Source organism: Amaranthus tricolor, chromosome 13, assembly GCF_026212465.1.
Source record: "Amaranthus tricolor cultivar Red isolate AtriRed21 chromosome 13, ASM2621246v1, whole genome shotgun sequence".
NCBI classification, from domain to species: Eukaryota; Viridiplantae; Streptophyta; class Magnoliopsida; order Caryophyllales; family Amaranthaceae; genus Amaranthus; species Amaranthus tricolor.
In genome coordinates, this window is record NC_080059.1 from 20,630,677 (window position 1) to 20,656,528 (window position 25,852).

Genomic DNA, 25,852 nt, shown 5'->3' on the forward strand with positions numbered 1-25,852 from the left:
AAATAACTTTTTTTAAAAAAGTTTGTGTTAACCCAATTGAAGTCGTCACACGATGAGACGACCTGAATAAAGAATTTGTGATAAATTAATATGCTAATGAAAAAAAAAAATTAGTTTTAAAAAATTTTAAAAAATTTAATTTTAAAAAAATCATAAAGAACCAAGATGCATAAAATGTGTTACTAGATATAAAAAACATTTTAAAATTTTAATGAAATTAATCGAAAAAAATCAGGATTTAGTTTAGAATAACTACATCTCATGTACATTAAACAATAGTCAAGTTTGATGGCAAAATGAGCAATTTCAAAAAATAAGAAAAAAGACATCGACTACAAATAGTAAATGGATAAGTCCAAAAGAAGTCTGTAGATCATTATATCAACGTGTCACAATCGTTGGCAACAAACATTATAAAATATTAGTATCAACACACTAGTCGGTTACTGTTCCTTGTCTTTCTCCCAACCAAGAACAACGAAAATTTGGGAGGCAAATGGCAATTTTGAATGAATCAAACCTTTCACAAATTGCAAATGGTGACGAATTAGATGATGATGAGGAGGAGCCAGGAGAAGTAATTGAGTCTGCTCCTCCTCTTAAAGTTGGGGAAGAAAGATCCATCAATGATTCTGGCCTCAAAAAGAAGCTCATCAAGCGTGGTGTTGGATGGGAAACTCCCAGCTTTGGTGATGAAGTTACTGGTATAATGCTGTCTATTTCATCACTCATAATGTTATTATTTTTAGGGTTTTGAGAATTTTTTGATTGTAATTAAAAATACTAATCGTGGATAGTATTAGATCTGTTGGGAATTTTGGATAGAGATATAATCTTTGTTATCCTTAATCTATAATGTAGCTAAATCAGAGGGATATAATCTTTATTATCGTTGATCGATCAGGTTGATCTGTTTTGGTTTATAAATCAGCGCTAATTAGTATGAATATGATGCTGCCCATTGTTTCACTTATAATGTAATTATTTTTAGGTTTCTGAGATTTTAAATTGTTATTTTAAAGTGTTAGTTGTTGATGCGAGTACGGGTTGAATGATTCAAGAACTCGCTTAATCCCTCCAAGCACTACGCCAAGAATGATCGTGATACGATGAAACACACACACAAAGCCTTGATATGATCAAACAATGTTGATCTTGAGTGGGACAGCAATGGCTTCACTCACCACTCGGCCCTCACCCTCCAACCTCACCAATGCTTCACTCACAAAGGCTAGATGGAAATGCTATAATCTGTCTTTGCTTCACTCACAAAGGAAGAAGATAGGATAGGAAATACAACCTGAATTTCCCCTTGAAGAGAACACCCCTTCTTGATTCTAATTTCTTAGAGCCAAATTTTTATTAACCAAATCTGAATGTTTACACAAGTGAGGGCCTATATATATATGCCTCAAATACCATACAAAGGCTATATTAGCACATGCCTAATTAAAAAAAAACACGTGCTATTACAAGGCACTTAAAACAGAAACAGAAAGCAACAAAAACACTTAAACAATTCTGATCTGCAAAACAGTCGAGCAGCCCTCCTTCAGCTCAGCTCCTAGGAATCCACGTGGATTCTTAGCATAGTCCTAGGCCTTTGATAGCTAGATCGAAGTACCAAGATTCCATTTCCACTATAACCCAGGTCTTGGATGCATAGGTTTGGTCTCCACGTGTCGTGCAAGGTGGCCTGGCCGCTAGTTTGCTGTGCTGTTCAGAAACCATGAGCTGTTCCCATTTCCACGTGTGTGATGCTGTTCCTTGGTGCTACCTTGGCTTCCTTGTTCCCAAAACATGATCTTGGGGTTATACTTTAGTCCTTGGAAAACATCCTTGGCCAGCAACCCAACACTTGATGCATTTGCATCAATTCCTCCCTCTTGGAAAAGAATTGTCCTCAATTCTTGACTTCCCATATATGCTTGCTTCAAGAAGAACATCCTATGCTGCACATGATGCACTTGCTACTGCTGTCTTAAAGAACTTGTTGCACATCCTCCAAACCTGTTGTTTTATTGCTGTCCTATTACATTATTCTGTTGTGTTAATGAACCTACTGCACGAGTACACCTGCTGCTGCCTTGGAACAAGCTTATTAGTCCATTACAAATTCTGATCTAATGCACTTGTTCTGATGTTGATGCACACACATCCATTACTGTAATATGATCTGCTGTTGAGGGTTGTGCTGAACTGCTGCTGCACTACAAGCTTGCTGATTTTTCCGGCTGTTCTGATTTCAAGTGTTGCTGTACTTCTGAAGAGAGCTCTACTTACTATACACAGCTGCTGCAACTGATCTTGGCTGCTACTGTAATGGTTTACAAATACTCATTTGTACAGACCAAATGCTCATTGAACTGATCACATCATGATGCTGGGCACTATGAAAAATCAACACAAATCCTACTCATAAACCTCCGTATACTCCACAGCCCTTGACAAATCTTGTCTCCTCAATAGCTCATGACTTCATATCTACTGTTAACGCCACGTACTTGTTTAAATTAAGTTAGGAACCATGTTCCCCATGATCATCACGCATGTAAGGAAGAATGCTTTTGTCTTCACTTGCATAATCAACCACACCCATACATTAAACAAGCTTACCAAGAAGATTAGCTTGCTTCTATTGCCAAGACTACATTCAACTTGTTGTATTCTCCCCTTAGAAAAAATTCGACCCCGAATTTTTGTAGGGTTAAATTCAACAAACGTACTAACATGAACAAACTCAACAAAATCAGTAATCCTTACAAAATCATGCTTCTTTGTTGGTTCTAGTAGTGAATCATCTTCAACACTTGCATGAACATTGGCCACATGTAATACCTCCTGCCTAGTACAACGCATATCATCACAAGATGTCTCCACAACTTCTTCAAAATCATCTACAATCTCTACACAAGATGCCTCAATATCTTCTTTAAGATCATTAATCACCTCTACACAAGATGCTTCAACAATTTCTTCATTATTTTCCACAATGGATGGTTCTTGATTGTTATCAAAAGAAGAAAACAATGGTGTTTCTTTTGTATCAACATGCTTTGAAATGATCTCAAATCTAATCCTAACCGGATCAACATCAATGTCATACTCATGAACAATCACCACTTTAGAATCCCCATATTGCTCTTGCAATCCTTGTTGAAATCTCAGCTTTTCTTGTTGAAGATGAAGCTTCCTCTTCAAGCTTTGCTTTTGACTCCTAACATTCACCAATTGTTTATGCAGATTATCAACTCGCACCCAATGCCTAAGTCTTTCATAAATCTTTTTTAACTCTTCAAGACTCGCTTCCTCATCCTCCAATGATGCTAGTTGAAGTTTTTCAATGGCACAATCTAGTTTATCCAATGGTTTATGTATATTCATGTTCACTATTGATGACTCGGTATTCTAAGACTCAAGGATCTCTCAAAAAAAACAAAGTGTGAGAGTAATAAAAAGGGTGAAAAGAGAAAAAAAAGAAAAGGAACCAAGTTTGGAAAATTTTTGTGCACAAAACAGAAGAAAAAACAGAACCCACACAGCCCAAATTCAGAAATTTGTATGAAATGTTTGCTACTGAAAACCCGACCAAACCAACTCCAAGTATGATGAAATTTGGCGACAACACACCTCAAGATGTCTACAAACACCCCAAATTGGAAATACTCAAATACGTGGTCTAGTTTGATCACAATTCAAAAATTCCTCCAAACATCCAATCTGAACTGTTTTTGTGACCTTTGGTCTAAACACTTGCGCATCTTTTTTTCCACAACTCCACTGACTACACAACAAGGCTCACAAAAAACTAGACTCAAAATGAATCAATGTGAAAAAAAGAAACAATGAAAAAGACTCAAAAATGAAGGATGAAAAGATAAAATACAGAAGACAAAAGAAATTCAATTATTCTGTATTTTTGCAAAAACACAAGGAATGGGTCATTCAAGAAACCTATAAAACGTATGTAAAAGTGAACAAATGATGTGGTTTCATGAATATAGGATAGTGATTGATAATGTGATAGAAAATGAAGGCCAAAGAAAGGAATCTTGATTGATTTTCGAAGACAACTTACCAAGGTATCCGGATTTGATCAGTTTTGGGCAGGCTCTAAAGAAAAATTCATATCTCCTTAACCACAACACCAAATCCAATGATTCCAAAGCCAAAAGTTTCCCAACTCGACCACAAATACCGTGTAAAAACAGTTTTGAAAAATAACCTCAAACGGTCCTCCAAATCGATCATGTTTCAGACCCCAAAAACTGACAGAATCTGAAAATTTTTACACCTTCAATGTCTTTGTATTTTCCCTTCTGTGCGTACCTTGCCCTCTTCGTGAACCGTGCTCTTATACCAAGTTGATGCGAGTACGGGTTGAATGATTCAAGAACTCGCTTAATCCCTCCAAGCACTACGCCAAGAATGATCGTGATACGATGAAACACACACACAAAGCCTTGATATGATCAAACAATGTTGATCTTGAGTGGGACAGCAATGGCTTCACTCACCACTCGGCCCTCACCCTCCAACCTCACCAATGCTTCACTCACAAAGGCTAGATGGAAATGCTATAATCTGTCTTTGCTTCACTCACAAAGGAAGAAGATAGGATAGGAAATACAACCTGAATTTCCCCTTGAAGAGAACACCCCTTCTTGATTCTAATTTCTTAGAGCCAAATTTTTATTAACCAAATCTGAATGTTTACACAAGTGAGGGCCTATATATATATGCCTCAAATACCATACAAAGGCTATATTAGCACATGCCTAATTAAAAAAAAAACACGTGCTATTACAAGGCACTTAAAACAGAAACAGAAAGCAACAAAAACACTTAAACAATTCTGATCTGCAAAACAGTCGAGCAGCCCTCCTTCAGCTCAGCTCCTAGGACTCCACGTGGATTCTTAGCATAGTCCTAGGCCTTTGATAGCTAGATCGAAGTACCAAGATTCCATTTCCACTATAACCCAGGTCTTGGATGCATAGGTTTGGTCTCCACGTGTCGTGCAAGGTGGCCTGGCCGCTAGTTTGCTGTGCTGTTCAGAAACCATGAGCTGTTCCCATTTCCACGTGTGTGATGCTGTTCCTTGGTGCTACCTTGGCTTCCTTGTTCCCAAAACATGATCTTGGGGTTATACTTTAGTCCTTGGAAAACATCCTTGGCCAGCAACCCAACACTTGATGCATTTGCATCAATTCCTCCCTCTTGGAAAAGAATTGTCCTCAATTCTTGACTTCCCATATATGCTTGCTTCAAGAAGAACATCCTATGCTGCACATGATGCACTTGCTACTGCTGTCTTAAAGAACTTGTTGCACATCCTCCAAACCTGTTGTTTTATTGCTGTCCTATTACATTATTCTGTTGTGTTAATGAACCTACTGCACGAGTACACCTGCTGCTGCCTTGGAACAAGCTTATTAGTCCATTACAAATTCTGATCTAATGCACTTGTTCTGATGTTGATGCACACACATCCATTACTGTAATATGATCTGCTGTTGAGGGTTGTGCTGAACTGCTGCTGCACTACAAGCTTGCTGATTTTTCCGGCTGTTCTGATTTCAAGTGTTGCTGTACTTCTGAAGAGAGCTCTACTTACTATACACAGCTGCTGCAACTGATCTTGGCTGCTACTGTAATGGTTTACAAATACTCATTTGTACAGACCAAATGCTCATTGAACTGATCACATCATGATGCTGGGCACTATGAAAAATCAACACAAATCCTACTCATAAACCTCCGTATACTCCACAGCCCTTGACAAATCTTGTCTCCTCAATAGCTCATGACTTCATATCTACTGTTAACGCCACGTACTTGTTTAAATTAAGTTAGGAACCATGTTCCCCATGATCATCACGCATGTAAGGAAGAATGCTTTTGTCTTCACTTGCATAATCAACCACACCCATACATTAAACAAGCTTACCAAGAAGATTAGCTTGCTTCTATTGCCAAGACTACATTCAACTTGTTGTATTCTCCCCTTAGAAAAAATTCGACCCCGAATTTTTGTAGGGTTAAATTCAACAAACGTACTAACATGAACAAACTCAACAAAATCAGTAATCCTTACAAAATCATGCTTCTTTGTTGGTTCTAGTAGTGAATCATCTTCAACACTTGCATGAACATTGGCCACATGTAATACCTCCTGCCTAGTACAACGCATATCATCACAAGATGTCTCCACAACTTCTTCAAAATCATCTACAATCTCTACACAAGATGCCTCAATATCTTCTTTAAGATCATTAATCACCTCTACACAAGATGCTTCAACAATTTCTTCATTATTTTCCACAATGGATGGTTCTTGATTGTTATCAAAAGAAGAAAACAATGGTGTTTCTTTTGTATCAACATGCTTTGAAATGATCTCAAATCTAATCCTAACCGGATCAACATCAATGTCATACTCATGAACAATCACCACTTTAGAATCCCCATATTGCTCTTGCAATCCTTGTTGAAATCTCAGCTTTTCTTGTTGAAGATGAAGCTTCCTCTTCAAGCTTTGCTTTTGACTCCTAACATTCACCAATTGTTTATGCAGATTATCAACTCGCACCCAATGCCTAAGTCTTTCATAAATCTTTTTTAACTCTTCAAGACTCGCTTCCTCATCCTCCAATGATGCTAGTTGAAGTTTTTCAATGGCACAATCTAGTTTATCCAATGGTTTATGTATATTCATGTTCACTATTGATGACTCGGTATTCTAAGACTCAAGGATCTCTCAAAAAAAACAAAGTGTGAGAGTAATAAAAAGGGTGAAAAGAGAAAAAAAAGAAAAGGAACCAAGTTTGGAAAATTTTTGTGCACAAAACAGAAGAAAAAACAGAACCCACACAGCCCAAATTCAGAAATTTGTATGAAATGTTTGCTACTGAAAACCCGACCAAACCAACTCCAAGTATGATGAAATTTGGCGACAACACACCTCAAGATGTCTACAAACACCCCAAATTGGAAATACTCAAATACGTGGTCTAGTTTGATCACAATTCAAAAATTCCTCCAAACATCCAATCTGAACTGTTTTTGTGACCTTTGGTCTAAACACTTGCGCATCTTTTTTTCCACAACTCCACTGACTACACAACAAGGCTCACAAAAAACTAGACTCAAAATGAATCAATGTGAAAAAAAGAAACAATGAAAAAGACTCAAAAATGAAGGATGAAAAGATAAAATACAGAAGACAAAAGAAATTCAATTATTCTGTATTTTTGCAAAAACACAAGGAATGGGTCATTCAAGAAACCTATAAAACGTATGTAAAAGTGAACAAATGATGTGGTTTCATGAATATAGGATAGTGATTGATAATGTGATAGAAAATGAAGGCCAAAGAAAGGAATCTTGATTGATTTTCGAAGACAACTTACCAAGGTATCCGGATTTGATCAGTTTTGGGCAGGCTCTAAAGAAAAATTCATATCTCCTTAACCACAACACCAAATCCAATGATTCCAAAGCCAAAAGTTTCCCAACTCGACCACAAATACCGTGTAAAAACAGTTTTGAAAAATAACCTCAAACGGTCCTCCAAATCGATCATGTTTCAGACCCCAAAAACTGACAGAATCTGAAAATTTTTACACCTTCAATGTCTTTGTATTTTCCCTTCTGTGCGTACCTTGCCCTCTTCGTGAACCGTGCTCTTATACCAAGTTGATGCGAGTACGGGTTGAATGATTCAAGAACTCGCTTAATCCCTCCAAGCACTACGCCAAGAATGATCGTGATACGATGAAACACACACACAAAGCCTTGATATGATCAAACAATGTTGATCTTGAGTGGGACAGCAATGGCTTCACTCACCACTCGGCCCTCACCCTCCAACCTCACCAATGCTTCACTCACAAAGGCTAGATGGAAATGCTATAATCTGTCTTTGCTTCACTCACAAAGGAAGAAGATAGGATAGGAAATACAACCTGAATTTCCCCTTGAAGAGAACACCCCTTCTTGATTCTAATTTCTTAGAGCCAAATTTTTATTAACCAAATCTGAATGTTTACACAAGTGAGGGCCTATATATATATGCCTCAAATACCATACAAAGGCTATATTAGCACATGCCTAATTAAAAAAAAAACACGTGCTATTACAAGGCACTTAAAACAGAAACAGAAAGCAACAAAAACACTTAAACAATTCTGATCTGCAAAACAGTCGAGCAGCCCTCCTTCAGCTCAGCTCCTAGGACTCCACGTGGATTCTTAGCATAGTCCTAGGCCTTTGATAGCTAGATCGAAGTACCAAGATTCCATTTCCACTATAACCCAGGTCTTGGATGCATAGGTTTGGTCTCCACGTGTCGTGCAAGGTGGCCTGGCCGCTAGTTTGCTGTGCTGTTCAGAAACCATGAGCTGTTCCCATTTCCACGTGTGTGATGCTGTTCCTTGGTGCTACCTTGGCTTCCTTGTTCCCAAAACATGATCTTGGGGTTATACTTTAGTCCTTGGAAAACATCCTTGGCCAGCAACCCAACACTTGATGCATTTGCATCAGTTGTAAATTGGTAATAAATAAATAGACTTGGATAAAGGTATATTATTTGTTATCGTCAATCTATCATATTGATTTGTTTGATTCATATAGCCGACCCATATATTGGGTGGCATTGTTGTTACTAAAAAGTCATATACTGTTTTATTGCAGTTCACTATATGGGCACTTTGCTTGATGGGACCAAGTTTGATTCCACCAGAGACAATGTCCAGCCAATCACTTTTAAGCTTGGCCAGGGTATCTATGTATTCTGGACTTTTGAATTCTTCATTTGCTTTAGTCATGGTCACTTTTTGTGAAGTGAATGTTATATATTTTGCTTAATTTAGTGTACTTGAGAGTCTTATTTTTGGTGGGCTTTATTCAAGTTTTATTTTTTCTTGTGTTTGTTAGGCCGTAAAGGATTGGATATGGGAATTGTAACTATGAAGAAGGGTGAAGTTGCATTGTTCACATTGCCTTCTGATATAGCATATGGGAATGGTGGAAGTGATACAGTTCCTTTGGAGTCAGTTGTTCAATTTGAAGTGGAATTGATATCATGGATTATGGTAGTGGATGTTTGCAAAGATGGTGGAATTATTAAGAGAATCGTGGGCAAGGGGCGAAATGATAATCAGCCTAGTGAATTGGATGAAGTCCTTGGTAAGTTCTTTTTCTGTGTGTGTTTGTGTGTTTCTTTCTTGCTCGTTAACTTGATAACCTAAAGTGTTGGTGTTGCATATTGCAAAGTGCAGTTAAGTATCAAATAATGCTATCAGATGGTACTGTTGTTGCAAAAGCAGCAGAGGAAGGAGTTGAATTTTGTGTCAAAGATGGTAATATTTTTGTCTTGTCTCATTCGAAATGTTTTCGTTACTGTATGTACTTGAACTATATCAGATTTCAAGATGTCAAAGTTTTTTGTTACAGGTCATCTACTGCCAGCATTGACAAAGGCAATAAGGACAATGAAAGTTGAAGAGAAGGTCAACTTGATTGTGCAACCACAATGTAGGTCTTTCTAAATGTTATTTCTATTATGTTATGTGTGTGTTTATATTTAAGAAGCCATGTATCTTATAAACATAACGTTCAATGTTTTTGAAATTTCTGTGCTCAGGTCTTTAATTTCACTGTAGTTAGTTGAATATGGGAAAAGGAGCAGCATTTTGGTATATTTCTTGTGATTATGTGTGTTTACAATGTACAGCACAGAAAATTACTAGTTATGTTGTTAGGCACAGTTCTCTTACATCCAGTTGACCAGTTCCCTTGGCTTGCTTTTAGAAAATATAACTCGAGTAACGCTAGTCTTGCTGCCTGTAATCTTATCTATAGTGATGAATATACTCCATAGTTCTATGTTCTGATTGTGTAAATAAGGAAACTTTCTATGGAGTGTATCTTTATATTTCTAAGTTGCAAATTGCAATAATTGTGTATTCTTTCACTTATCAGGTTTCAGATGCTTCCAAGTTTTCACATATTCATTTTATCTGATTTTTTTTCTTTCTCTTGGTATTTACTTTTCAATATTTTATTTTTTCCAAGTTAATTCTACAATGTTTTAGATTGTGACCACCATGAAATTTTTAAGCATTCAAAACTATGGTTTTTCATTCCTTTGCCATTGGTTAAATTATTTTATTCAGGAATTGAATGCTGAAGTGGTTACCCCAGTTGTTAAGATAGTCATTTATGAAGTTGATGGCTTTTCTTTCACCCTTGCACTCTTTGATCATTAATACAAGAGTCGCATATTGTATTTGGCTTAGAGGGGGACAAATGTGTTTTGGTGTTTTTCTATGGGTCAGAATCGAGTCTTTTGTCCACATCATAATGCAAAAACAAGGCCGTATCATATCGTATTGACTATATCGTAAAAGTTTTTAAATTTACCGAACGCGTAAATTTGTATCATGAAGGTGCAAAAAAGCCGTATTTCAGGTCATTTCAAGTGATATTTCATGGTTTAGGTTGAAATTTGGCGATACGATATTCGCATAACCCTTGTTAGCATATTACCGGTTTGTTACAACCACCGCGATCCTTACTGTATTTTTGCACTATGGTCCACATTGGTTTGTACATCGTTGTAAAGCCAATTTTGAAGTTGTGTAAAATTGGGGTTTAGTTGTACAAGCTTGGTTAAAAGTCTGGTTAGGTTTCTAAAACTCTATTTTGGCTTAGTTCATATTATTCGTTAATGATTATCTATGAGAATATATAATAGTCTTTGCACGTGCAAATGTTGTTTTGTTTGCTCATTGTCATGATATCTTTGTTGTAATGTAATGATTTTTTTTGTCATTTTGTAAATTTATGGAAATATATATATCTTGGCTTGTTTACTTATATTGATTTTCAATGAAATCAAAGATATATAATTTTTTGGCTTTGGATTATAACAGAATATAGTAAAATGACTCATAAAATCATGCAAACTTCATAATTACGTAAGTTGCAGTTCTAATGGAATATAAAATTGTTAGATTTTAACAAACAATTATTTCCTCTCCATTTGAAACTTGTTTTGCAGATGGATTTGGTGATATAGGGAAAGTCGGGGAACCTTTGTTGTCCTCTATTCCCCCAAATGCCTCACTGAACATTGATCTGCAGTTGGTGTCCATGAAGCGAGTCATAGATGTATGTGGTGATTCCATGGTGATAAAGAAAATTTTAGAAGAAGGGGAAAATCTTAGTGTCGCGGGTGAAGGAGCAGCTGTAACTGGTAAGCTATCATTTTCTTCTTTGCATGTATGAGTTTGGGTTATGAATACTATTTTTATTTACTTTTATAGAAGGTGAAATTAGTACACTTTGCACCTTTCCCAAGAAATTTTCTCTCTAGACTTTATAGAGGTAGCAAAGGTTTGAAGGACACCATTCTTATTTAATGTTGAAAATGTACTTTAGCACTTCAATAACTAGGCCTTCATGCTAAACATTCAGAACTTCTTCTTTACACCATATAAGTAGCGAAGGTTTTTCCTTGATCGCAACACAATATGTTGCTTCACGTAAGTAGGAAGCACATATGGTTGAATGAGTCATTTTACTTTGGTCTATAATCCAAAAGCAAGACTAATCACCTCTATATGTGTTGTTAACCGTCTAAAAATTAACATGGAAATCTAGTAAAGAAATGGAAGTTAGGAAGAGTGTAACAAGCTCAATATTTCTTAATTAGATTGATAAAAGTTAAATATCGATTGTATAGAGCAAAATCTCGTATGCGGTCGTGGTTTGCGATAATAGTTGAAAATCACTTTTGTGGTCAATGTTGGTGGTTTAACGGTTATCATGGATTATATTGTGATCGTGGTAAGTTCAAAAACTTTTACAATACGCTTGCAATGTATTAATGCATTCAATCTTTAATTTCTAAAGAAATGTTAGATGAACTTGACTTCACATAGAAATTTTTGAAAAGCAAATTGAAACGTAACCTCTTCTATTTGTCTCTCATTCTAGCTTCTTCGGAACTGGTAGTTTTTGTTGTGTCTGAAAGTTGAGAATTAAAAGAGTAGTACTAGGTGCAAGACTTTTAGTGTTTCTTTGTTTATTCTCTTTTTCTTCCTCATCTATCAAGTCCTTCCACATGTTCTCTAAATTACCCAGACTTTTCACTTCACCCCCAAGAAAGATACCTATGAAAGGAAGTGATGACAAGCTAGAGTAGTTTTATCAAGAATATAGCAATGTCAATGAACAAGGGGATTTGTACCTTAGTTTGAAAGTTGTAAGTGGATCAAACTATATTTTCAAAAAGTAATATTGGCAACTAGGATAATTCAAATACATAAAGAAGTATCCTTAAAAATCTCTTAACAAATGGGGTTTATATTTATTTCATTTAATTATCATTACTAGATATCCTATTGATGATTTCATGTAGTCGTAAGTTGTACATATAGCTTAGCATAGTTTTATTGGGTGAGGGGCAACTAAGTGAGGCTTATTGTTCATGTATGTTTATGTGTTTATTGTTCGGCTCTGGTATAAGCCTAGAAAATTTGTCAGCTGTTTTGACTTTTGAATTCATGATTTGTTCAAAATGGTACAAAAATAGCCTAAAGCTGACAATATTTTGCTTTTTTTGATTCACAATTTGCATAAAGATTACCAGACCATGTGACACATCCGAAATTAGCATTCTTTTAGGAAAATATATTGAGTTTAACATCATCTATTTTCCTTATCTTAAATCATCCTTCTCTGGCGAAGTCTGATTTGATGCACATGAATATATATAGTAATTAGTAACAAAATGTTGGGTTTTTGTTTGTAAGTTAAGTGAATGACTTCCACCCTTTTTTCTTGTTAGAAAAGTGAAGCTATAATTAGTAAATCTTCTTTCAATTTTCTTTCCAAGTAAAATTTTTTTGATGTGTGTGAAAGCATGAAGATATGCTTTTTCTTTGCTTAGGAGGGAATTAAACCATAAGATTTTCAAAAATATGATATTTTGCCATGTACTGAAGTAAATTTAACATAAATTACTTTTGGACTTCTGCATTAAACAATGCATGTAGTGGAAAAAGTGGTGGAAAAGGTAAGCATAAAATACCCTTTCGAAGCCACCAAGTTTGCCTAGTGCTCTCTTTCATGAGGAATATTAGACTTAAAAGTTCCCATTAATTGATCTAAGTTCAAAATCAAATAGGATATAGGTAAATTAAATGCTTTGTTGCATAGTTACGACTCAATTTCACCAGAATATTGTATTGTATTGATATCATTAACCATTTCAATCTTGGTAATAAATTCATGCTTGAAGTTAATGCTCTCACCTTCACTTGAACCTATAAAGACTCCATTTACAATGGCTAATATTTGCTTTTGGTTTATATTAAGGATTGTTTGACTTTTTTCAATTCAAAAATAGAAGTGCACATCAAGTTTAACAAGTTTTTATTGTCATTTTTAAAAGATGTGTAAAAAATGCATGATAATACAAAATGAAGGTCGCATCGCATCACATTAACTATCTTTTTAAAGGTTTTCAAAAAAACAAATCAATAATTCTTGTGTTGTAAAAGTGTAAAAAACCGTGCTTCATTTGTTTCAAGGATTTTTCGTGCTTGCGGCCGATATTTGGCTTTCAATAACCACGTCACAAATGCTACTTCATTACTATGTCGTTACCACGATCACTAGAGTTACTACATTTTTGCACTTTGTTTGTGAGTGAATGATATCTCTATTTTTTCATTCATCTTATTGATGTATTTTGTATTTTGAATTCCTGCCACTCTTTTGCTATATCTATATATGACTTTTGTTTGCACAATTTACATAAGAAATCCAAAACCCTTAATATCATGCCAAGAGATGAACATAAATAGCTTTTGTTTTTCTTTTTACTAGCTATTTACCATTGTATTTCCTTTCGTTTAAGCTAAGAATTGGAATATCTATATTGCAGCCCAATTTTCAACCATGGGATACTGGTAATTCATTCTTAGACCTCCTTTGTAAATGTGCAGTTAGATACATAGCAAAACTTGAAGACGACACCATATTTGACAAAAAAGGTTTTGATGGTGAAGCACCACTAGATTTTATCACAGATGAAGGTAGGATATGGAAATTACTTGCTTTCAAATAGAAGCAATCAACAATTCTAAGTATTGCAGTTTCTTTCTTTAGAGCAAGTGGTGCCAGGGTTAGACCGAGCAGTTGCGACGATGAAGAGACGAGAGAAAGCTCTTTTGACTATAAGGTCCAAATACGGTTTTGGAGAAGCAGAAGTCAAGAAAGGTCATGTTCTTATTCCACCATCTTCCACTTTGTTTTTTGAAATTGAAATGGTGGATTTTTTTAAGGTAAGAACAACAATTCGCTAAGCACTATTTTTGACAATATACCCTTTTTTGTTGATGAAGTCGATTAGTCACATGTAGTGTGATTTCATATGTTAGCCATAATCCATTGAACTTTAAGGAATAGTGAGATTTATCACCATTATTGTGTATTTCTCAAGCACCTCACCTTTTTCCATGGAAGAAAAAATATCTTTAGGGCCTTGATACTCTTATGACTCATTTGGGAATAGAGATTTCTTTGGAATTCTTGATTCTAACCAAATCATCTGATTGCCAATAAGAAAATTTTGGTGTTTTCTTTTCATTAATCCATAGCACAACACGTAGCACTTAGAACATAGGGCAAAACTAAAGTCATCGTCTGATCGTGAATGCATTGTGAAATTTTTTGAGTAGACTGCAACTATAATATAGGCCAAATCATGTCTTTGCACTATGTCTTTGAACAATAAAATTTCAACAACTTCCTCTCTTGTGCCGCTTTTTGAATTAAGGCCTAGCAATAGCCTCTTTAACCATCCTTTCTATCACAATGTTATTTTCTATCTATTTCTTCACATTTTTTTTGTCTTCAATTTTGAGCTTTGTAGTCTTGGAAAACTTTATATTATTTGAGTCCATTGTGTTGTAGGGAGGAAGATGTTGCTTCTTTAGCTTTTACGTCCAGGCTCATTCAAATGCTCATTTTCTTTGTATTAACCAGAGTTTGGCCTTTTTTGTTATTCTACTGTTCTTTTTTGGTTTTCATAGTTTGCTTACCCTTGTGAGTTCCTAAATTGGAACTACCAGATGCAATAATAGGTTCGTTGCTTTTGACATTCAACAATTGAATTCCATCTTATTGGATGTTTTTTTCCATCATATTGGATGATAATTCTTATTTTTGATTCTGATTTCATCCATAAGACAATTAGCTGACGCTGAAGGCTTGATAAGATTCTAAATTTTTTCTGACCTCTCTCCCTGGAATTGGGCTCAAAGAAGAGTAGACAAGCATTAGCATCAGGCATATCAATTAGATTTGGTTTGACAAAAATGGTCGCTTTGTATGGTCTTTAAGCCTCTCTCTTGAGCTCTATGCATAGAAGCCTCCATGTTATCAAATGTTTGCTCAGGATTTTGATTTTTAGCACCTCTTCAAGGATTATGGATTGTTTAATTTCTATTCGAATTAATCTATCTTTTTGCTATGAATATTGGATTAGAAGGGTGTTGTGAGATACATTATTGAGATAAGAGCATGAAATGCTTAAGAACTAATCTATCTGAAAAGGAAGAGTTCTGGAAGAATTCAAGATAAGAATTTGATTTGAAATTAAGACAAATTAATTCTTCTTTGGAACACTCTAATACTGCAAAAACAAAGCCACATTACCCGTCCCGCGACTGAGCTGCAAAAATCTTCCGCATTGACAATGGAATCCGTTTTGTTTTGGGACCGTTACCGCGTCCGTTACTGCTACCATGACCGAAACTGTATTTTTGTACTATGCTCCAAAAGGTGGTTATCAAAGGGATCAAATATTAGAGCTTCAATGGTGGAAAGAGATAAAACTTATTCATCACTCTAATAATTTTTTAATTCATCATGACATATCATTATCGGCCTGTTTTGTAGTCGGTATTAAATAGTGGGAACGATAATGGAAAGTAATTTTAGTCGAAAAATCTATTGACGAGTTTAATGCTCAAACTTGTTTTACTTCAATCATCTCATTTTCTTTACAAAGTCATTCCATGCATTACCATTTAGAGATAAAACTTTTTTATGATCAACTTTTCATTATCATGAGAATGACATGGTACAATTCACAAAAATTTACACTATAAATCATTCTCATTACCGCCATTTAGTATTAATAACCAGACGAACTGTAAAGGTCATGAGGCACTACCAAAATCAATTAAAACCAAATTAATGAGAAATGTAAATTTCCCAAGTTTTTTTCTGTTGGGTATGTTGCTAAGTGCTAGGTGGCTTGAAGGTATCCTGTTAGATTTGTAAACCTTTTTTTGTAAGCTTAAAAGTGCTATATACCTTTGGGAGGTTTTTTTGTGTAGTTTATATAAGGCGCTATAAGAACTAAGACTAAGGAATTAGAGGGTGAAACAATCTAAAATTTTGAGTTTGTAACTGAATTTTGGCCGGGCAAAGAGGTTACTTAGGAATAAGGATAAGGATCTACATGTTGATGCTTTGTCTCCTTGGATTTTGGCTTAAAGATCAATAGAAAAGCATTTGGCATCACGCATGCCAATCAGAGGATCATTAGTTTGGCAAAGTGGTTACTGTGTTTGACCATTGAGCCTCTCCTGAGTAGTGGACCCATAACAACCTCCAATTATTGTCCATTGAATATGAATATACAGGGTTCTGATCTCTGTCACCCACTTAAGAGATTTGTTGCATGCAACCCACTTTTGTAGGAAAAATGTGATCACAACCTTCTAAGGTATGAATTTCTTGTCTTCCACAGTTCCATGAATCCTGGAATATGAAGCCTTGTGAGATACTTCCTTTGAAGACAGGAAGGGAAAGTGTTTAAAGATTTAAATTAATGTAAGAACAAATAGTTTGAGGATGAATCAGAGATATGAATCGAATTGGAAACTGAGACAAAACAACTCATCTCAAGAAAACTCTAGAAGGCTTTGATCAAACTCATTACTACTATGGGTGCCCTTTGCATCATCACGTGTAGTGCCATGACAAACTAGAATTGGTATTTGCTTTTGAGGAGTATTCCTTTAAAATGCTTCGAAATCTTACATTAGTGATGTTTAAAGCAACTATTTCATGGTCTGCTTGTCTCATCAACAACGGAAGGATAGCTAATGTAATGATTTGTTTCCTGTCATAGTCAAACATTGCATTGATGACGCATGGCATTCTACTTAATGCAGGCAGAATATGTTACATGATTTTATATAATCCCCAAAACATTTGTCATTTCTCTGTGTTAAATTACTTTTTGGGTAACAGGAGAAAGAACCGTGGGAACTGACTATGGAAGATAGATTAATGGAAGCTGGAAAGAAGAAGGAAGAAGGCAATGTTCTTTACAAGAGTGGAAAGTATCAGCGTGCAGGAAAAAAATATGACAAGGTTTCTTCACCTGTTCTTTTTTTGCATTTATATGTTTTGGGTAATTTCTAATGCTCTGGACTAATGGATTGTAGGCCGTTGATTATGTTGGTGAAGACGCTTCTTTTGGAGATGAGCAACAAAAGCAAGTAAAAGTGTTGAGAGTGCATTGTTGGTTGAACGCAGCAGCATGCAGTCTGAAACGAGAAGATTACAAGGAAGCAATCAAGCTTTGCTCAAAGGTATATGTTAAGTAGCAACATATTTCTGTAGCTCTTGGGGCTTAAACTTATTCTTACATAATGGCGCCACGGTGTTATAGTTGGGACTGCTTTTGTGAATTGTAACTGGAAATGAGCAGATGCAGTGCTCAGTTCTAAATGAATAGGATATCTTGCAGGTTTTGGATGTTGAGTTCCACAACATCAAAGCTTTATACAGGCGAGCACAAGCGTATATGAGAAATGATGACCTAGATTTGGCCGAGTTGGATATCAAGAAAGCCTTAGAAGTTGATCCTGATAACAGGTAGTTCGTCCATAGTAATAGTAACACCTGCAGAAAATTGTATTTGCAACTTTATTTGTCATTCCTCTTCTTTTGGTTTTGTGTTTGTGTGCATTTATTGCATTGTGAACACAGTTTCAAAGTCCCCATCTTCGGTTCCCTTCTCTTTGGTCAAGCCAGCAAAATCTTTCTGAAGTTCATTGGTGGCCAAATACCTAGAATTGCTGATCTTGCTTTTATTTTGACTTGTAACAGTTAGTTTCATCATAAACTCTGAAAGTAACTAAGGTGATTTATCACCAACAAAATTGTCGAGGGCTACTTGAGAGAAAACAAAAATGAGTGAGATACCTATATTTATTTATCTAACCTAGAGTTAATTTAGTTGAAGTTTGTCAAAAGGTTGAGTAGAAGAAAAACCGAGGGTTAAAGTCGACAATTGGATCAGTGTTTTTGTTTAAATTTTCTTTCCGTTCTGACCTAGAGTTAACTTTTAGATATATCTTTGAAAAAAACCCATGAATAACTTTGCTTGATATCAGATTTATGCGGCCATCCGCACTTAGCTAGTCACATTCCCTTGTCTCATCCGGCCATTTCTAGTTGCATAGCATTCAATTATTGAATTTAGTTCTAGTCTTACCAGCTCTCTAGCTATGGGTGGGGTGAAACCTATAATGTGATGACAACAATGACAAAATCTTTTAACAGAAAGATTGCGATTAGCTACATAAATCATAATTTAGTACTAGTAATATGATGAAAAGCTAATTATGATTAGAAATTCGAAGGAGAGATACCAAATTTGAATAGAAATGCAAATGAGTAAAAATGATTTTTGAGTTGGTATTATAGTAAAGATTACAAGGCCGCATCATATTGCATAGTCCGAGTAGTAAAGGTTTTCAAATCTTCGAGTGGATACCTTGCATCAAAAAGGTGTAATGAACCACAGAAGGATACTCTAAGGCTTTGTTTGAATGGAGAGAAATGCAGGAAAAAGAAAGGAAAGAATTTGAAGGAATGGAGATTTCCTTGTTTGGATAGCAAAAGGAGAAGGAGAGGATTTGGAGGGAAGGGATTAGGAAGGAAAATGAAATTCCTTTCTTTCCCCTCCCCTTCATTCCTATACAAACAATGGAGGCTTTTCCCTCTCTTTCCCTCCCCTTCCTTTCCCTTCCCTTCCTTTCCCCTTCCCTTCCTTTCTTTCTCTCCTAATTTTCTATTCAAATATAGTGCAAGTGTTATGTCATGGTTTCAGACGATAGTTGGTGCTCTACAACAACTACTTGATCCCTATTATTGGATCATCACTATTATTGATCATCGTGAGTATTGATCTTAATCCCGACAGAGACCTTATTTTTTGCACTATAATTCATATGAATATACAACTTTTCAGCTGTAGACCTTGTTTAAACCCGTATTCCATACATACATAGCACGACAACTCCATACTGTTCTTTCTATATGATGCAATGAATTATTTACAGGGAAGTCAAACTGTTACAGAAGACTCTGAAGCAACGTCAAGCTGAGAGCAACCAGCAAGATGCAAAGTTATATGCTAACATGTTTCCTCAACCTGCCAAAAATTTGGCGGTGGTTACTAAGGTGTGTTTTTGCTTTATCTCCTTTTTACTTGTCTTCCTTATCTAAATGATACTTTTACACTTTGTTTAGATTGGGGAAAATCGTGGGAAAGGAAGAGCTGAAATTTGGAGGGATATAATTTTCTCTTTGGATTTCAAATTGGAGAGGAGAGGTTGGGAAGGAAGGGATTAGACGGGATTAAGTGCATGTTGTTGATATCAAATCTCTCCACAGAAAGACTTAGGAAAAAAATGTCATTTCTCTTGCTCCCTTCCTTTCCCCAAAATAAACAAGGGAGACTTTCCCTATTATTCCCTCTGCATTTCCCATTCCTTTCTTTTCCCTCCTAAACAAAAGTGTAAGTGCGACAGATACTAAAATATTGAAGACTGCTTGTGTTTGAGAGCGCTAATGAGAGTTTGTTCCTTAATGACACATTTGTTTGTTGGTATTAAACTTATCATAATTCATACTCAGAACATGAAGATCCTTTCACAAATCCTTCCTAGTATTATGATCATTACTAGCATATATAAATGTAAAAAGAAAGGACTCTTGATTCAGACAACTAGTATTATGACACTGTCTCATTCTTATGCAAGCATGATAAAATTGGGTGTTAAGATCGCCATCCTTCAACCACATCAGTTTCCTTTTTTGTCTTTGAAAGGACATGTAAGCAAGGTGAGCAAACTGATAAGTAGCACAAGCCTCTTAACTTGCGTGAAGCTCTCATCCTCAATCATGTTGTTCCACCTTTCCAAATGGCAATGGATACAATACATTTTGTAATGAAAAATTATCAGAGTAAGACACGCACGATCTTAAACTCCATCATTAGGGAGGAGCTATTAGTGGGCAAAGGCCGCCACTATCCACCCTGAAATATTAATGAAAATGTATTATGTATGAGATGTTTGGCCCTTAAATCTTTTTAACTCTACGTTTTATGTCATAGTACTCGCAGGTCTCATTGTAACATAACGAAACTGCTGAAATACTTCAAACGCCAATCAATTTTCAAACATCTCACCTGAAATCGTTTTCTAAATGTTGCTATGAAATTTGACCCTTCCCCGCCTAATATCTTGGCTTCACCTCTACGACTAGTGATTTTTCTTTGGTAAATGACTAAGTTTTCATTTACATCCTCACTTATATGATAATATCAACAACAAAACGTGCCGTAAAAGTTTTATGATAATTTCCTGGAGTATGTTTTCTTGTGTTCACCATTGTGCAGCATGTATCAAAATAGCTGATTTATACCATTATTGCAGAAATTGAAGGTAGATGAAGAAAAGTCTGTTGGAACAAAGAATGTTTCTGTCAGTTCTGCTCTTGATGATGAAGATGAAAATAATGCACATCCTAGTTGAGTTTTTAATTTATTTGTAGTAATAGGATAGGATATTGTGAATAATATCATGAGTAAACAATACAAAACTTATTGTATTTTCCTAATTTAAATTTAATTTTCTTCCATTTTCTGTAACACCCTCAGAATAAATCGGACTTTTGAAAACACCTTTAATGAAAAATATGAGCCAAAACCTACTTATGAGAGTGTTACCGCCACATCTATTTCTAATAAAATAAATGTAAGGCTTAACGACTAAGAAATAACTTAATAATTTTAAATCCAACAAAGGGTCCTACAACATAAGAGAAGACTGAAACGTAATCTATGTCCATATAAAATTTAAACAACTAAAAAAGTTTTTAAACTGAAATACGACTCTAATAAAAGCTATATTTCTATGTGATCCTCACTCTACAATTTTCACGCAATCAATAACCTGCAACATAAGAATGCAAGAAAAACAAGGGAAAACTCCCAAAATTAGAAAATCGAGTAATTCCAACTCCATCCCGTAAAACGATTAAGTTTGAAAATGATTTAAGAAAATAAAATATAATCAAATTGAAGATAATTTTAGAAAATAATATATAGTTGAGTTTAAAAGAAAAACAATTTGAGAAAAAAAATATATAATATCACATAAACCAATTTATTAATTTGATAACTGATAATGATAAACCAATTTATTAATTTGATAATTAATAATGACAAACACATAATCAATTTTTTATTTGAGGTAACGAGAACGCCAGTAGGCCGAGACTTTACCCCTATACCTACTTCATCAAGAGGTCGTCACCCCAAATAATTCAAGGCCAGCAGAGTAGTCTCAGGTAGGCATGGCCACGGTTCGGGATGGGCCGGTTTCGTTCCGGTTCCATCCGGTTCCCGTTCCACTCGGTTCCGGTTCCATTTGGAACCTGTCGCGACCGCTTCCGGTTCCGGGCGTTCCAAACGGTTCTTTGGCGGTTCATGAGGCGGTTCCGGCGGTTCAAATTCATGGGACGGGCAGGTCAGACCATCGGTTCCATTTTTATTTTTTCTTTAAATATTTATATAATATAAAAATACTATAATATTGCGGACGTACCTTTGATGATTACTTGATTATTAGCCAAATTCATTGCTTGTCAAGTTGTCATCGTTATTAAAATATTTACAAAAAAGAATGAAAAAATAAATTAATAAGAAACGAATCAATGATAATGTCGATAAAGATGATTAATAAAAAAAAAGGGAGAAAATGGACTTGAACCTAGTACCCAAAAGAATACTAAGCTGCCTACGTATCCCAAAGGAATCAAAGCCCACGTAGTTCTTTGTCATACCTTTTATTTATAGTTGTTGAATGTTGATTTATCGTTGTCCGATTGATCCTATTCGTCTTCGTCATCATCATCTGGTTGGTTAGATGCTTCCGCTGACTCTCCTCCTGACGATGATGCAGATGTATCCATCATCATCCATGGATCATCATCATCGTCTTGATCATCATCATTCCTTAGTCCTTGGGTTCGAATCTCCGCTTGATCCCAATCTTTCTTGCAAAATCAAATTTGAATACTATGTGGAGCAAGACGAGATCTTTTTTCGTCTAAAACTCTTCTACTGCACTAAAAGCAGACTCCGATGCAATCGTAGAAGCAGGAATTGCAAGGATATCCTTTGCAATTCTCGATAATATGGAAAATTTTACAGATTTTTCTTTCCACCACTCTAAAATATCATAGCTACCTTGGTCAATTTCAAAGTGGTGTTTAAGATAACTATCTAATTCTAAATATGTAGTGGAGGATGAAGAAGAAGATGATCCTACAAAACTATCATCTTGGCTCATTATATTAGCTATTACAGAATTATAATAAGAGGGACGTGCCGAAACGCTTGTACGCCTAGACGTATCGCGTTTTGGGTTATATACACTAGCATAATAATCATAAAGTTCTGCTAAAAGTTTTTTACAAGTTCCAACATAATTATGTACATCACTAGGCGGGCGATCTAATGATTGGTAGTAAAATCCAATTACTTTAGTAAGGACTTATGTTTTAAAACATGGGTCTAAAATGGTTGCAATTCCATAAATATAAGGAAAATCGGTAAAATATGCCTTCCATTTATCCATCATATCTGCAAGAATCGACTTTAAATATGGGTTAGTATCATCATGCGTATGTTTAAAAAGATGATAAAAAATAGTAATACACTCACTTATTACTAAGTGGACGTTCGGTTCATAAACATATGAAAAAATCTTAGTTGCGTGGTCATACGCTTCTAATATTTTATGTACACCTATAGCTAGTTCCCATGTGTCATAAGTTATATAGCTATCTGTACACTCACTATACAGTTGTGTTATAACTGGACGCTAAGCAATCGCTTTTCTTAATAAATCGTTGGTTGAGCCCCAACGTGTAGGAGTATCTAATGACCAATACACTTTTTTTAGTTGATAGTGGTCACATAATTGCTTATATCGTCTCTTTATCTTTCCAATTCTAAGCCACTTCACTATGTCTCTAATTGGATCTAATAAATCGCTTAATTGTTTTATACCTGCTTGGCAAGATAAGTTAACTATATGAACACAACAACGTATGCGTAATAAGTTACCCCCAAGGATAAAACTAAAAGCAGGCTCGTTATTTAAAAGTTCCATACATTTAATGTTAGCGGTTGCATTATCGGTAGAACAACAAAATATCTTATCTAATAAGTTCCATTCTCTACATATTTATACTAATCTATATTTTATGTTTTCACCCGTATGTCTTTCTAGCATTGTCTTAAAAGCAATTATTCTTTTTTGAATAATCCAATTTTGATCTATCCAATGTGTTGTTACATACATATAAGATTCTAAATGTGGGGGAGCAGACCAAATATCAGTTGTTATGCTAACCCTACCATTAAAAGATTTAAACATTTCAACTAATTCATAGCGCATTGATTCATATAATTTAATTGTGCGTCTTTTAAGAGTGCTCCTAGGGATTGCTCTATATTGTGGTTGCAAAGTTTTTCTAGTGAAACGCTCGTGTGCCCTACTTTCACCGTGGTTAAAAGGCAATTCATCACAAATTACATACTTAGAAAATTCATCAATCATATCATTACGATTATATTTAAAAGGCATACCTGTGCTGGGAATGTCCCACTGTCGGCTTCCACTTGTGGTCTCGCTGCCGCATGCTGCATGAGTTTCTTTTGTGATTCCATGCTTCTTTGCCAAATGTTTGTTAAAAGATCCCGTACCACCACCTAACACGTATTCACAAAACACAATAAATAAATTTTTATAAAATAAGAATATATAATGTATCATATGTATGTATAAAAAACTTAAAAAGTATTTACCTCTGGTGAAACTGTATGCAACTAAGGGTTTTACTCCTTGACTTTCACAAATTTGACAAGTGAATAAGAAAACATCTGGATTGTCGGTTGGTTCTTTTGTAAAATACGACCACACATGTGAAACAGCTCTACTACCAGGAGGTGGCATTGCCGGAAAATGTTGTCTTACTGGTTCATCTTCATCTAAATAAATAATTTAAAATTATAAAACTATAATTAAATAAATAAATAATTTAAAATTTAATTAATTTGAAGAATAAAATTATAAAACTAACCGATAGTTTGAAAATTGACTCGTTTACCACGAGCTTGTCTTTGTTGTTGTTCTTGTTGTTGTTCTTCATGTGATCTTGTTGATGACTGTCGTGATACATGTATCCCAATAGGGGTCGTTGGTTCCTCTTCTTGTTCTTCTTCTTCATCAATTTGTATTTCTCTTTCCACTTCTTCTACATAATTATGTATTTCTGGGTCGTACCCTTCTGGATAATTTAGTTCATAATTATAATTACTAATCGAAGGTGTTGTTGATACCGACGGAGTAGAAGTGGCCTTTCTTTTGGAGGAGCTAAAACCTCTCAATGATTTTGCCACTTTAGTAACTTTTTTTGAGGCTTTTTTCAAAAAAGAAGACATGATTGATAATATTGAAATAATAATAGAATTAAGAAATAAATAAATAAATAATAGACTAATTATGTAATTAACTAAATTAATAAATAATTAAAAGACTAATTATGTAATTAAGAGAATAATTGTGTAATTAAGTAATTAAGTAGAGAGAGTAAGTAGAGAGAGTAGGAGAAGTGATGAGTTGTGAATGAAAATGATTGAAAGTGGTGGGTATTTATAGAAAAATCCCAACGGCTATAAACGGCTAGTTTCCAACGGCTCTTTTCACGGTTCCATGGAACCGGTGGGCCGGTTGACTCGGACCGGACCCGGTTCCGGTTCGAACCCGCGGTTTTTAGGTCCGGTTCATGCAGTTTTTTTCCGGCGGTTTCACGGTTCCGGCAATTTTTTTTCCGGCGGTTTCACGGTTCTGCGGTTCGGGGCGGTTTGGAACCTGTCGCAAATGGTTCCGGTTCCGGTTCCAACCGGTTCGGGATCGGTTCGGTTCCGGGTAACCCGCCCCGTGGCCATTACTAGGTCAAAGGGAAGGACAAAACGCAAATTCGAAAACCAAGTCAGCAGGAAAAACCTACTCGGCTTTCATGTGGTGGGCATTAAAGCCAACTTGGCTTTGGCTGTTGTACAGCTTCTGTTAGTCATTTCGTCTTCTTTGATCAATGAGCATTAGATTCCTTTTTTTTCCATCTTAATTTTGATGTTACAAAAGCTTTATGAGAGGGAACAATGCTCATGAATACCTTAATTAAAATGGTATTGATGAATGTTCATTATGCTTGATCATCAATGGTGATTGAATGGCCATGACCCTTTGGTGTACTAAGATTAGTATATATAGGGGTCTTGGGGAAGGACACAAAATACGCCAATATCTGATTTCTATCTTATCCTTAATTTCTCTCTTACTTGTATTCTTTCAAAAAGAGTTATAAACTTTTTGTCAAAACTTTCAAGTTT

The 25,852-nt window shown here is 35.4% G+C and overlaps 1 protein-coding gene across 4 annotated transcripts; it reads left to right on the forward strand.

Annotated features, from left to right (window-relative positions):
- The first annotated feature begins 301 nt into the window (after window positions 1-301).
- LOC130798998 (peptidyl-prolyl cis-trans isomerase FKBP62-like) lies at window positions 302-21,083 on the forward strand. Of its 4 annotated transcripts, none has more exons than XM_057662095.1 (13): window positions 302-704; window positions 8,695-8,781; window positions 8,938-9,189; window positions 9,282-9,362; window positions 9,457-9,537; window positions 11,066-11,260; window positions 14,019-14,108; window positions 14,182-14,357; window positions 17,341-17,463; window positions 17,538-17,684; window positions 17,843-17,970; window positions 19,443-19,563; window positions 20,823-21,083. In XM_057662095.1, the coding sequence occupies exons 1-13, from the start codon at window positions 497-499 to the stop codon at window positions 20,919-20,921; spliced, it is 1,788 nt and encodes a 595-aa protein (XP_057518078.1). In that variant the 5' UTR covers window positions 302-496; the 3' UTR covers window positions 20,922-21,083. The 4 variants fall into 4 exon arrangements, with proteins under 4 accessions (XP_057518078.1, XP_057518080.1, XP_057518081.1 ...); XM_057662098.1 differs by lacking the exon at window positions 302-704 and adding an exon at window positions 7,642-8,581; XM_057662097.1 differs by lacking the exon at window positions 8,695-8,781.
- The last annotated feature ends 4,769 nt before the right edge of the window (window positions 21,084-25,852 follow it).